The 12,541-nt window shown below is 53.9% G+C and overlaps 1 protein-coding gene across 1 annotated transcript in view; it reads right to left on the bottom strand.

Annotated features, from left to right (window-relative positions):
- Positions 1-5,742: 5,742 nt before the first annotated feature.
- Positions 5,743-12,541, bottom strand: part of Dpp6 (dipeptidyl peptidase like 6) — a gene marked incomplete in the record, with an annotated part of 754,370 nt that continues 747,571 nt past the window's right edge. Inside the window, 5 exon segments of the mRNA XM_017801700.1 lie at positions 5,743-7,575; positions 9,864-9,937; positions 10,036-10,108; positions 10,813-10,871; positions 12,410-12,521. Of these exon segments, the coding sequence (XP_017657189.1) occupies positions 7,432-7,575; positions 9,864-9,937; positions 10,036-10,108; positions 10,813-10,871; positions 12,410-12,521 (462 nt within the window).

The following is a 12,541-nucleotide window of genomic DNA, read 5'->3' as shown; positions in this document are numbered from 1 at the left end:
TAAAACCAACTTAGGGAGGAAAGCATTTATTTTCTTGCACCTCTCAGGTCACAGTTCATCACTGAGGGAATTCAGGCAGGAACTCAGGGCAAGAACCTGGAGTACAGACTATAGAGGAACATAGCTTACTGGCTTGCTCCTTTGGCCTGTGCTCAGCCTGCTTTCTTATACAACCCAGGACCACCTGCCCAGGGGTGGTACAACCCACAGTGTGCTGGGCCCGCCCACATCACTCAAGAATCAAGAAAATGCCCTACAGACATGGCCACAGGACAATCTAATGGAGGAAATTCCCCAACTGAGGTTCCCTCCACCCAGGTGTGTCAAATTGACAGCTGAAGCTTCCAGCACAGCCTTTCACCAGGTTTCAGTGATAGGATTCTATCATGCCCCATAACCCTCCTCTCCTTCCTCCCCACTTGGAGTTCTGCTGTGTCTCGGGGGGGAAGAGCTCCCCCAGCCACCTCAAGAGGCAAATTCACAGGGAATGTGTCACCACCACTGGTGACTCAGTGCCTGTGTGTGCGTCCCACCCTCAGCTGCACTGGGCAAGGCCCGAGCTTAGCCCTCAGTTTTGATTATCACCTGTCAAGAAAGCACTTGGCTCAGGTATTTGATAAAGATCTGCTTTGCTACCAGGCCCTGGCAGGATTGTATGGGGGCTCTGGCCTCCCAGGTCAGTATGAATATCTACTCCCAGCCTGGAGAGCCCCTGCTGCTGTACATTGTAGGCTGGGCCTCCATGGAGCCCTGGGTTGGCCCAGGGAAAGAGGGAGGAAAAGAGATTCGAGAATTGGGAGACTGTACTGTTCTGACGTCCCCTTCCCAGGAGGTCTGGGATATGAAGGCATTATCCACTCAGGGAGCCGCAGAGAGCCGGGCGGGGGTGGTGGTGAGTGGTTCCTTGGGTGCTGGTCTCACAGTTCCGGCTTCAGGACCCTGCAATAGATGCTGTGCTATGTGGGCCAACTGAGGGCCTGGCTGGGGCTTGGTGCAGGAGACTCCCAGGAGGATGCAGGTGGTCAGAGCAGGGGGGAGGTGCCACCCAGGGCCTTGGGCAGTTTCCTGATTCTAGAAGGATCGGTAGCATCTCTGGACAACTCTCCTGACCCCGCTGTACCGCCAACTTTTTGCTTTCCAAAGTTCTCAGAAATTAGTTTTTACCAGCCTGGGCTGTTGTTAAGGCAGAGAACATGGCTGGATTTCATCACAAAGGTAAGGTAAAGAGATGTTCTGACGTGGCGGGGACCCAAGGCCGCCCCCATCCACTGACACCTCCTTAAAACTCTCACTGCTACATTGGGCTCTGGCCTCCCTGGGGCCAGACCTCTCAGAGGGGTTCTGTTAAGCCAGGGTTCTCAGAGGGTCTGGCCATGAGGCCCACGATTGGGGAGCGGTGATTCAGAGTTGACCTCTGCCTTCTAGACCCTCTGTCAGAGGCTGTCTGCACAGCTGCAGGGACTTGGTCCTGGGCTGGTGGATTTGTTTATTATTTATTGTGTGTGCGTGTGCATGCGGAGGTCAGAGGGAAACTTTTGAGAGTCCTCCCCTCTTATGTGGGTCATCAAAAGCAGGTGCTGGCAACAGTCCTTAATACTAGAAAAATATGCTACCCCCGTGCCACAGGCTCTGGCCCACCACCTGCTGACCCTCCTCAGTGGAGACCCACCTGTGTGCTTGGCTGAGGACCAGGGTGGTGTTGGAGACATGTAGAGAAACTTTTCCTGGCAAGCACTTTTTTTTTTTTTTGCAGTTTAGGGGTCTGTTTGTCTCCAGCCTGCTCCACAGCTGGGGCTCTGCCCACTGTAGCAGCTCTAGACATGGTGCTGCTGACCCTCCTCCAGCCCCCAGGGTGATGCCGGTGCTCCTCGGGGACACACCCACCTCGTTGTGTGTTCACAGGCTGCATCTCCTGTGGTCGCTGCCCCATGTCCTTGTGCTTTGCTGAACGCAGAAGCATTAGCTGGAGATCTCTGCTCAGGACTGTGGAGAGTGACGGGGTGGCTGCTGGAGTTCGGGACTTACTGCCGCCCGATGGGTTCCTTACCAAGGGCTTCCTATTTATGCCTAAGGACAAGACGCAGGTGGAGGACAGCAGTCAACCTGCCCTGGTTACCCCCTTCTCTGTTTCTGGGACACACTGACAGTTCAGTCTGACAAACTGGAGAAATACTAGTTAGCAAGCACGGCACGTCATGGTGAGCTGGGCTGTGGGTGCAGGTGGGTGACCTTGAGAGACGGTGGCTCGACCCCACGTTTCAGATACAGGCAGGATCTGGCTGCTGCTTCTCCGGCTCTGCCACGGCTAGCAGCTGTCAGATCAGTGCCCAAGCTGCAAGATTCCATTATCTGATAGGGAGCCCGTCCTCCCTGCCATTTTCTAAAACTGAATGTCAAAGCCTTCGGTGGCCTGCATGATTCTGGCTGACACTAGAGACACTGCCTGTGGTTGAAGGGCAAGCTGGGGCTTCCGGGATGCACAAAGGCCTCGAGGGAGCTGCAGAACTTTCTCCACTGTCCACCCAGAGGGCAGCTTTCTGTGTCCATGATGGTGTCTTAAGAGAGACCAGTCCCTGGCTCCCATAACACTGCTCAGACATGGTTTCCTGCAATGGAGGCTCAGAGGGTGAGCACTGAGGTTGGGGAAACTGTTGTGCAAAACTGGCCTGGCACTTGTTAGTCAGAACAATACGCATTTATGGTCCAGTTTCAGAGGGTCAGGCATTTGCTCCATTCCCGTGTGGCTCTGGCTCAGGGTCTTGTGACTATCCAGCTCGAACCCAGGACTGCGCAGTCTCAAGGCTGCAGAACTCTGGCTCAAGTTCACCCCTGTGTCTCCTGGCCAGCTACAGCTGCTTTGACTGTTGGTCAGAGGGCTCCTAGCCACCTGGGACACAGCTTAGGACTATAGGGATGTCCTCTCAAGATGATAACTGAGTTCTCCAGACTGATGAGAGAGGGAGGGAGGGAAGGAGGGAGGAAAGTGGGGGAAGGAGGGGGAGAGGGAAGGAGGGGGGAGAGGAAGGGATGGGTAGGTTAGGCACCCATAGGACCCAGGGCACCTCTTATCTACTCAGAATATCATAGTTGGTCACATGGCCACAAGTCCAGTGTGTATGTGTTCCACAGTGTGAACACCAGGGTAGGGATTCCAGGGGTCAACAGCGGCGAGATCCCTGGCCAACTAGGGTCCTGCGGCCCAGTCTCGGTGGTTGAGCCAGCAGGGCTGTGTGTGATTCCCCGGGGCAGCAGGAGCAGTCTGGGCAGGGAGACAGCAAGGCCATGTTGAACAAGGGCAGGGCCTCCTGGACCCCACCCAGCAGCCTGGTGTGGGTACCACACATCTGGGCAAACCTACAGGCTGGGTCTGTGCCTGTCCTGGAGGTGAAAGGGAGCTGTGGGGTGCACACAGAGCTCTGAGATGGGCTGTGGCTGGTGCCCTTGAGGAACTTCACCTGGCCAGGCAGGCAGAGAGGTGGGCCAGGGTCTTTTCCCGCCCCTTCCCCTCCTCCTTTACCCACTCCTCCCCTGGCAACATGGGGGTTACTGAATTGGTGCCTGTGCTTGGTCAGGCCCTAGGACTTGTGGCTCTTCTGCTGGCATGTCCTTCCCAAGTGGTCAGTGCCCACCTGCCCTCAGCCTTGGCTTGTCCCTGACAGCACCCCGCCCTTCGTCTTGCGGCGTTTTGGAACCGCCACTCTGCTGTGAGCTTGCTCTTGCCCACCAGGGCTTCTAGGAGTAGGCACTGTTTTACAGGCCGCCGTGTTCCCAGCGCAGGGTCAGCACCAGGCCCACTTGCTTGTGGCACGAATAGCTGTAGTCTGAGAAGCTAGGGTCCCACCTGGCCCCACCCCAGGTGCCAGTCTCCCACAGGTGCCCCAGGAATTTGCCCCTTTGTGTTCCTGGGAGAGACCCAGGAAGTGACCTGCAGATGATGCGCACATTAGACTCACGGAGCCCACCTTATGTTTTGAGTATTATAACCACCCACGTCCCAGCTGAGGAGATACCTCCCAAAGTCTCTAAACAATTGCTCTCAGTCCCACCATGCAGAAGGCGGGCAGAATCAGAACACAGGTCTGCTTCATGTCACAGTGGTTTTAAAAGTAGTTTGCTTCCTGTGGAGTCGCAGGAAGGCAGCTCTACAGACTTGGGGGTTCTGTTTCCCACTGTCATTCCCTCAGCAAAGCCCTCAGCATATTATCTAGCCCCCAACAGCAAACAAGAAGCACCTAGCCTTTCATACCTGAAAGTTGTCTCAAGGCTGCAGTGCCTGTGGTTGCCCCACCTCTATCCCCTCAGCTGTCCCAGACACAACCCCTCCTGTCCTGTCCTGTCCTGCCCCTGCCCCAGCCAGCATCTTGGCAGTGCCAGGCAGCAGCTCCCCCTGCCCCCAACCTGTCTTCTGTGTCCCACGATGCCTTACTGTCCCACTCATGGCCGCTTGGCCCTACATGGGTTCCCATTGTTTCTATGAGAGTAGATCTCTAGCCCCTCTGTGCATCTGTGCCCAGCATCGGAGAACCAATGGAGACACTGGTGTGGGCATGTGAGGTGGTCAGAGCCTCCTGGGGACCCTTCAGGGTCATGTAGGTCCCCACCCCACACCTGGCCAGGCAAACAGAGCCTTGCTTTCTCTGACTGGTTTGAACAGAGCCGATCGGTTCCAACTCCTCAACTCTCAATATAGCTGCTACCCGGGGTGCTTTGCCCCTCTCCTCCCTCCCCACACTCTCCTCTTTGTCTTCATCCTCACCCTCCTCCTCGTCTTCTTCCTAGCCTCTCTTCCTCCAGGCTAGCCTTGAACTTGTTCTGTAGACCAACCCTGAACTCCTGATCCCCCAGCTTCACCTTTCCAGGTCTGAAATTTCAGGTGTGGGACACTGTGCTCAGCCCCATGGTATGTGCTGCACACGGGACTGGCTCTTCATGCACCTGTTTTGCAGCGAGTGCTTTGAACATGTTTGCTGAGGAATCATGTTGAAACTGAGCTGGAAGCCTTTTCCCTGACGGTTAACCTTCACAGTGCCAGAAGGTGCCACGCAGGCTGTTGGAGGAGAAAAGCCTGTTGGAAAATGTGCCCACTGCTTCAGTAAGTGGCGTGACTGTTATGGGGACATCTAACTCTTCGGAGTGGATTTGAGACCCGTGCCACAGGAGAGAAATTGATGCCTGGTACTGTAAACCTGGTTGAAAGCTCATGGATGGGGAGGGTCATAGGCTGTCATGGAAAACCACTACTGCTGTTTGGTGAAATGGGCATGCTATATACACCAGACTGTCTCCTAAATATTTACGTTCACTCCCACATGCCAGTGATGCTCAGTCTTGGTCAAAGAAGCCTCTTTTGCAGTGGGCAGTTGTCGTCACAGAGACTGGAACTGGCCAAAGTGTTGAATGAGATCTGCTGAATGCTCATCTCTAAAAGGGACATCCATACACTTGCACCAAGGCCCACTGACATCATTTAGTAGGGACAGAAAGACTGTAAAAGCTGGAGGAGTGCTGTGGCATGCTTTCTTCTAGGTGTGGCACAGCTGTTGCACACCAGCTCACAGCAGCTGTGGCCACCTGCACAAGGCATGCACAAGACTGGGCCCATTGTGGATCTGAGGCCCCGCCCCAGCAGCTCTTAGTAGCTAATGGTTACTGGGGGATAGACATTTTCCTCAGTGTAACAGCAATGCCTGCACCCACTTTCTAAGGCGAGATGGTAGAGGAGGATCAGGAGAGAAACCCAAGTGGTAAAATGACGCTTTATTCCGTGGATGACAAACGCTGCCTGCCACGTCCCGTCGTCCCTCTGACCCGTGCTTACAGCCAGAGCTGGCTCCCCCTTTCAGACCTCCTTGGCTTTGCTGTCAGCCAAGCCTGTTGAAGTAGCAAAAGTCCATCTGTGTAGCATTCAGATTGGTCCTGTTTGTCAGCACGAGACCTCACCCGTCAAACATCCTGGGACGGACTCTTCTAACAGACCTAACAGGGACTGATGTTCCAAGCGCATGTGGACAGAAGCAAAGCCCCCAAACACCAAAAAAATCGACATGGACACATCTCCTCTGCAGACAGGGTATCAAGACACCCCATGCAGGACTGGGAGCTGGAGAGATCAGTACTGACATTCAGGTCGTCAACAAGCCTGAAAGGAAATGACAATAATTGATATATTTCAAACTAGCACTCCTGGCCAGGCCGGATCAGCCAGAGAGGTGTCTGCATGCAAGCTCAACGCAAGGTGAGTGCTGTGGAGGGGGCGCAGACTGCACAAATGCCACACATTCCTCTCTTTATATACAACGAAATGAAATATACATGGGCAACAGAGGCTGCATATCTGGTCAGCTTGTTCTGCAAGACTGATGGAGGGTCATGTCAACTGCACTGCTAGAGCAGGAGGGAGGAACCATCCCCGGAGCTGGCAATGACACGGTAAGTATGTTCCCACGCCCACTGGGTCACCTGTGACCTGGCTGACCCAGTAGACCTAGGGGTAGAACCAACACTCTGTCTTACGATTTTTAACCAAATGTCACCTGAAAAGACTTGACAGTTGATCAAGTAGGAAAAGTAGTTTTAAGGATACATGTTATGGGCAATGGATCTAAAGTCCTAGGCTGCTCAGTGGGAGGAAGGTTTCATGTAGGGGTTTTTAGTGAGGGCTGCTAGGTGCTGTCCCTCCTGTGGTGTCTCAAATGCCTCTACCAAGTCCGACGGCAGAGGCAGTGGTCGTTCCTGATCTCTGTGTCCAAATAAGCAAGCAAGAGATGAAGGAAAAGCACAGGGAAACAGCCCCATGGACAGACACAGTGGGGTGTCCAGTTAAAACCATAGAAAAATACAAAGTAATTCTACAAGGTTAACCCTCAGTGGAGCTTTAGCCAGACTTTGTACATAGAATATTTGCTTTCTGGGTGCAGATAGGAACAGTGTGGGCTCTCCTAACGGTAGAGAGGAGCCAGCCATGTATGAACAGGTACTGCTGAGACCACCTGCTTTCTGGCTACCACGGCACAGCCGTCAGACAGGACACACAGCTGAGGATGCGGACAGAGTGCGCTAACACAGATGGTGGGGGTCTCGGTGCTACAGAGAGGAAGCTTGAACTCAAGGGCCAGTTTTCTTGGGCTCAAAGTGTACCCTCACTGCATCTGTCCTCCACGTTGTCCCCTTGGGGGAGGGACATGGGATGCGCCGGTCACTGGGGGCCAGGAGGAGGCGATGCTGCTGAGGCAGGGCTGTTCCAGGCTGTGTGGTGCAGCGTCTCCACCAAGGAGCTTGTTGCCCACACAAAGTGGCCTTCGGAATCGAGACACATGCTACGGAACGTCGAAACCTCCGCCTCCACCTGCCCTTGGAGGGAGGAGTGGGGGAAAGAGTCCTCAGTTGCATATTGTAGAAATAGCCACGTGTGTGCTTAGGGCTGAGGTGTGGTTAGTCTTCCTCCTCCTCTTTTCTTGTGGCTGTTGGTAGCTTGTCCTGGATCCTGAAGCATTCCACAAAGAAGTTGATGAGGGACCGGTACAGGTGCTGTTTGAGAGCATGGCTGTGGAAGTAGTGGCCTTCATCTGGGTATATCTGTGAGGGAGGCAGAGAGAGGTTCCTTACCCACAGTTCATCCTCCCAAAGGGACAACTTCATGCACAAAAGATGTGGTGTGTAAGGGGGCTGGAGCGATGCTCAGCGGTTAACGGCACTGGCTGCTCTTGCAGAGGACCCAGGTCTGAATCCCAGCACCCACGTGGTAGCTAACAACCAATCCTTAACTCCAGTTCCAGGGGATCCGATGCCCTCTTCTGACCTCCATGGGCATTGCATGACATGGGTGCATTTACATACATGCAGGCAATACACTCATACACATAATAAATCAAGAAAAACGTGGCATGTAGGGAAGCTAGGTCTTCTGAGGAGTTACTGAAGCTGGCAGGAGGAGCTCTCTAGCTCCGGTACCAGCACCTTTTCCCCTGCGTGCTGAAAAGACCCTTGTTCCTGCAGCCCTAACTGGTCATGAAAGATGGCCAGTCTCTCCACTAGTATCTCTTCTCCTTGGCGTCTCTCCCTTACCAAGGGCAGTGGACCCTACTAAGACTTCGTAAGTTAGAAAACACCTCATTTAGCAAACTCTGCTGTCCAGATTTGTCTTATTTTATAACCTGGAAACATGCTCAGGGGCTGCAGATGTCACAGACCAAGAACTCAAAAAAGGGGAGAGATCTCCGGCTACCTGAGTAACCCTCTGAGGGTGGAGGGAGCCCCATGCCTGCCTCCTGTCCCTGTGGACTTCCGCACACTGACTCAGGGTCTCACCTGGCTGAGTCTTGAGTCCAGGTATCATGTGGAAAGGAGAACTGAACAGAGGTTCATACTTTTTTTTTTTTTTGGTGAGAATTAAGTCATAGTACCTGACAGAACCAGAATGAAGCCTGAGGGAAAGGGCAGAGCTGGCCTGCAGCCGTGCCAGCAATGCAGCTCATTGGTCTACGGGCAGTGCAATGACACCATCCATCCTCTGTGCTGATCCCACACTCAAGAGAGTTTGAAGCCAAGTCTGACTCTGAAACCAGCTCTTTCTATGATCCGTCGGGCCCCTATTCTGCATCCGATGTTAGTCTTGCGCCTTTGAGGGTGGCATTCATCTTTATTAATGATGTCATCAGCCTAACGTGTCTGCAGTATGCAGCAGCTGCACAGAAGGCAGGAGAGCAGGATGGCTCCCCTTCTCCTCTGTCCCCTTCCCTGGAACTGGCCATGGTACAAACTCTTTGAGTGTCTGTGAGGATGCTCTCTGACAGCATGCCCCTTTCACAGGCATGGGTGCAGCCAGAGCTGCATGCACGCTGTTGGCAACCTGGGGTAAGGCAGGGTGACATGGCACTGCCTCCTAATAGACCAGGGTACCATCACGTGTGCAAAGTGTATGCAGCAGACCCATGAAAAATCCTGAATTTATTATGCTTTGAACATTTTTCTTTCTTTTTTGGTCTTTTTGAGACAGGGTCTCCCTGAAGCCCCAGCTGGCCTGGAACTCACTATGTAGACCAGGCTGGCCTCGAACTCTAGAGATCTGCCTGCCTCAGCCTCCTGAGTACTGGGATTAAAGGCATGTGCCACTGTGCCCTCCTGCTCTGAACTTTTTTTTTTTTTTCAGAAAGAAATGTAATATAAGTAAGCCCTTGACCCCATTCACCAACCCTCTTCCCTGCCCCACATGGCCACCCACAGGCCACCGAACCCTGGAGACAGAGAGAGATGGTCAGAGCCAGGTAAGCACTCTATCAGGGAGATGGGTACTTGTTACCTTTGCATTAAAAGAAGCAATGAGGTCGGAACTACTTTTACCAAAGGAACCAGAGGGGAGAAGGAAACAGAAGACGTTTCCAGAAATGTCCTTGTGTGTTGCTGGGAAGAGTCAGTAGTGGACACCACTGAGGACTGGCTGTGGGCTTGGGTCCATGCCCTATCACAGCCACAGATGGTAGAGGAGCCGGGATATCCAGACTGTACTTGTTACAAGGGCACTGTCCAGAGGGAGAGCAGCTCGGGACCTGCCCATGCGGGGGCACTGTCCCCCTCGCACAGCCCACTGCTGGCTTGGCCTTGTTTACCATCCAGAGGAGGAATATAGGGCAGGGTGGGGTGGACTGGGGTGGTGTGGCCCCCAAGGGGTTGAGCCATGGCTTGAGTACAGAGATGAACTGCTCCCACCTGAAGGAGAGAGAGGTGTTTGATGTGTCCACTTTCATGGACAGCCTGAGCACAGCTGTGTGCACTGCACAAGGCCACCCAGACCCCACTCAGTCCTGTCCTCATGGCAAGGGCCATCTCACTCTAAGCCCCAAACCCAGCGGACATGCATTCTGTACCTGCAAGCTGTAATTGGCCTTCCCCTTAATTAGCTGTGTGATGAGCTCTGCTGTGTGCTGGAAATGGATTTTTTCTGTAGAAGAAAAACAGAGGCAAATGTTTGTGGAGACCCATGTCACAGTCCAGGGATGCTTCAGCCACCGGAGAACGGGTGGAGGTTCAGGTGCTCACCGTCAGCAGTGGCATGGATGAGCAGGAACTGCTGGTCTTCTAGCGCCGATACTCGGTGTGCCACCTTGGTCATCTGTATGTGTGGGGTAAGGAGACAGGGTTAGCTGTGGAGGGAAATGCCAGGCTCGGAGAGAGCTGGGCTATTATATCAGGGGAAAGGCAGCAAGCCTCAGCTGCCCTTCCTCACATCAGTTCCTTTAGGGGAGAGGGGGCTAGGGGAGGAGCGGAAGTGAAGGCACGTTTTCAAGCACAGGGGGCCTTAGCGTGCCATCCGATCACCAACACAGCTTCAGTGTTTGTTCAGACAGAAGTCTCAAGTTGGACAGCAGAGTCCTGCCTGACCACAGCACTCTGGCGTTTCACCTGCACATGGCTGGTGTGATATCCTGAGACGACGTGACAGCGGGGGTGTAGTAAACACAGGAGTAGCTCCTGTTCCCAGTCCCTAGTCACCCTCTGAAAGGGGAACTGGCCTCATACAGGGAGCAGGAGCCTCCTACAGCCAGTGGCTCCATGGGACAGATCGGCTCCCTCACCCATCAATCATGAGGAGACCAGCAGTTCCTGCTCATCCATGCCATGAGAGAGGCCTCGCTAACTACGTTCAGTGTGGTGGGAGGATGAGCTGGAGGTCTGGATGGTGGAGGGGACCAGGCTCTCGGAAGGGGAGTGGGTGGGGTCGGTGGGCGGGTGGGAATGTGGGCATGAGGACGGGAAGCAGCTGCTCCTTTGTACCTGGGTCCCTGCTTTGCCCAGTGCCAGTTCAGCCAGACATACCTCATATGCCCTGCTGTCGAGTCCATGGAGGCCAAGGTACCGCTCAGAAAACGCAGAAGCTGGACAGAGGCAGGGGGAGGTGGTCAGTTCTGGCCTATCCCAGATGGAAGGGGGGGCTTCCCCCTGTTGATTGGTTTTAAAAAGTCATCTGAAGTCTCCTGGTATGGGTGTCAGACTGGGGGGTGGGTGATGCCCAAATGTGCTGTCCCAGTGCAGTGAAACTGGGATCCTGCAAAACCCAGCCAAGTTAAAACCCCAGTAAACAGGGTAACCTCTTGCTCAAAGTCTTGGTTTTGAGCATGACCTGAAGTGTGTCAGGTGACACAGGAGGGCCCCATAACACAACTCTGCCAGGGATGGAGGGCTTGTGGGTGTCTGTGTGGGGAATCCTTTTTGAGCAGAAGAGACAATGGAAAGGCTTTCCTAAGACACAGGTGGGCTGGGTAGTTCAACGGGAGGGTGCCTCCTTAGCATGCGTGAAGCCCTGGGTTCTATACCCAGGACCGACCAAAAAGTGTGTGAGGGAGGGTGCAGTCCAATTTGTATGTCTTTGAATCAGGTAGATTTGGAATAGCATGATTAAGACACTAAGTCTTACTGAATTTGAACAATCCCAAACATGCTACATGTGTTTCTACAGGGAAGTCACTCATGCACTGAAACTACAGCTCTTCTGGAAAGGCCAGTGAAATTTGTGTCACCGCCTCTGTTGGGATCCTTAGAGGTAGGTGGGCTCCTCTCCCCCATCCCAGTCCTGGACTGCTGTGTGGGGTCCACAGTATGGGGATGGGACACAGTGCTCTGCTGGATCTCAGACAAGGAGGCCCCAGGATTCTGGGCACTACTCAATGTGGGGTCCCCTTGCGCTCATAGCTCAGTGCCCTGGAGCCACCTGTGGCTTCTCTGTATAATTAAAAAATGGTTGAGTGTCACCAAGCCATACAACCATCAGAAAAAGGGGATGGATAGCCCAAGAAAGGAAAACTCAGGGAGCTGGGACCCCAAACCAGTGTAGCCAGGGGGCTATGCCTGTCTGGGTACAAGGCTGCCTCCAACCATAGGTGGGTCTCATGTCTGTCTGGTCACCCACAGCAAATCATCCTGACAACCCATGTCCCTGATCACAGAAGCTGAACTCTGCACAAAGAAGTGCTGCCTGTGGGCCTGGGAGGAGGCAGGCAGCGCCAACTAAGCTCTTGAGGCTTCCAGTAGATTCTCACCTAAGAGCAGCAAAGTCATCATCTCCAGCACTTTCTGTGCTCAGTCATACATCCCCTCTTCCCTCAGCATCTGCCCGGCACACTCTGTGGCAGCTGAGGGAAGGCAGCCTGGGTGTCATTGCCTGCCACTTCCCCTTGTGTGTGTGCAGGCTTTTCTGAACCCACTATGGCCAGCTGGCCTCTAACTCTCATGCTGGCCTTGGATACTGGAGAGTATTCAGTACGTCTCAGTGGACTGACAGACAATGACTTGGAGGCTCCCCTGCCTGCCCTAGGAGGTTGGTTTGCACTGGAGCCCCTGTTGTTAGGAGCTGAGGTGCTGGAGGGGAGCTGGGGCTGTGCTGAAGGGCTCAACCAGGTCTCATCAAGGCCTTTACCGTAGAGCTTGAAGTCTGTTATTGGAGAGAGCGCAGAGCCGCAGGTGAAAGTCTGACCTTGATTTTCTCCCTTGGCTGGGAGGATGTAGGTGCTCAGGTATCCCCCATAATCCTGAGAGGTGCAAGAAGGAA

This window comes from Nannospalax galili, unplaced genomic scaffold, assembly GCF_000622305.1.
Source record: "Nannospalax galili isolate Female #2095 unplaced genomic scaffold, S.galili_v1.0 scaffold302, whole genome shotgun sequence".
NCBI classification, from domain to species: Eukaryota; Metazoa; Chordata; class Mammalia; order Rodentia; family Spalacidae; genus Nannospalax; species Nannospalax galili.
The sequence above is the reverse complement of the archived record's forward strand: the minus strand, read 5'-3'. Positions and strand labels throughout refer to the sequence as shown.